At 39.3% G+C, this 786-nt stretch overlaps 1 protein-coding gene across 1 annotated transcript; it reads right to left on the bottom strand.

Annotated features, from left to right (window-relative positions):
* Positions 1–136: 136 nt before the first annotated feature.
* Positions 137–720, bottom strand: LOC112458845 (the record flags this gene model as incomplete). The annotated part of the gene is made up of 2 exons (XM_025022663.1): positions 137–347; positions 438–720. Coding segments are annotated over 2 exons (494 nt in total), but the record flags the coding sequence as incomplete, so codon positions are not given.
* Between the last annotated feature and the right edge of the window lie 66 nt (positions 721–786).

Below are 786 nucleotides of genomic sequence, written 5' to 3'. Positions count from 1 at the left end.
TAATAAGCAACACAAGTGTCAATCTTTGTTACTCATTAAACACTAACAAAGATAGAACGACACTTGTATCGACTTGTGTCGCTTGTTGCAAAACGCAAATGTTTATATAAGTCTATTTCCAGTTGTAGACAAGTACCTTTGGCGCCTTAATTGGAATATTTGTTCCATCTATAGCTCCTACATGCGGTAACTTTCCGATGCGGTGAAACATCTCCTGAACAGCAATACGCTGGTCACCTCGAGGCCAGACAATGACGTCCCCAGCAATGTCGTTGAGAGCTTTAACAATTCTAATAAAGGAATCACTTGCAGATGATTTTCCCATGTCAAATCGTTCACCCACAGACCTGCAATATACACCGATAGTGCTGTAGCACTATTGGACAACAGAAATAAGCTATAAAATAAAACATTCTACTTTTATAAAGCATCTTTACCTGTAAGAATCAGGAGTAGCAAGAAGCCATAATGTAGACAGCAACTGCTTGCGAACAGGAATAATGGCTCTGCCAGAGTCACTCTCTTTACTTAATAATAAGCCTAACTTGGCTTCCAAAATCTCATACGTGTCCGGAATCATGCGAAAATGCTCGCGAAATTGCTTTGCTGTTAGACCTTGAACAGTTCTTTCCACATACCCTTCAATGCGCAATGGCTTCTTTCGTGCACCACGCAATTTACGCCGATGTCTTGCCATCAAAATATTATTAATTTCTTCATCTGAATCATTTTCATTTGTTACACTCAAACTGGACTGTAAAAATTTGTGGCTGATTATTATGGCCA

The sequence above is a fragment of the Temnothorax curvispinosus genome, unplaced genomic scaffold, assembly GCF_003070985.1.
Source record: "Temnothorax curvispinosus isolate PA1 unplaced genomic scaffold, ASM307098v1 QBEX01009265.1, whole genome shotgun sequence".
Classification (NCBI taxonomy): Eukaryota; Metazoa; Arthropoda; class Insecta; order Hymenoptera; family Formicidae; genus Temnothorax; species Temnothorax curvispinosus.
This window is presented reverse-complemented; position numbering and strand designations above follow the sequence as displayed.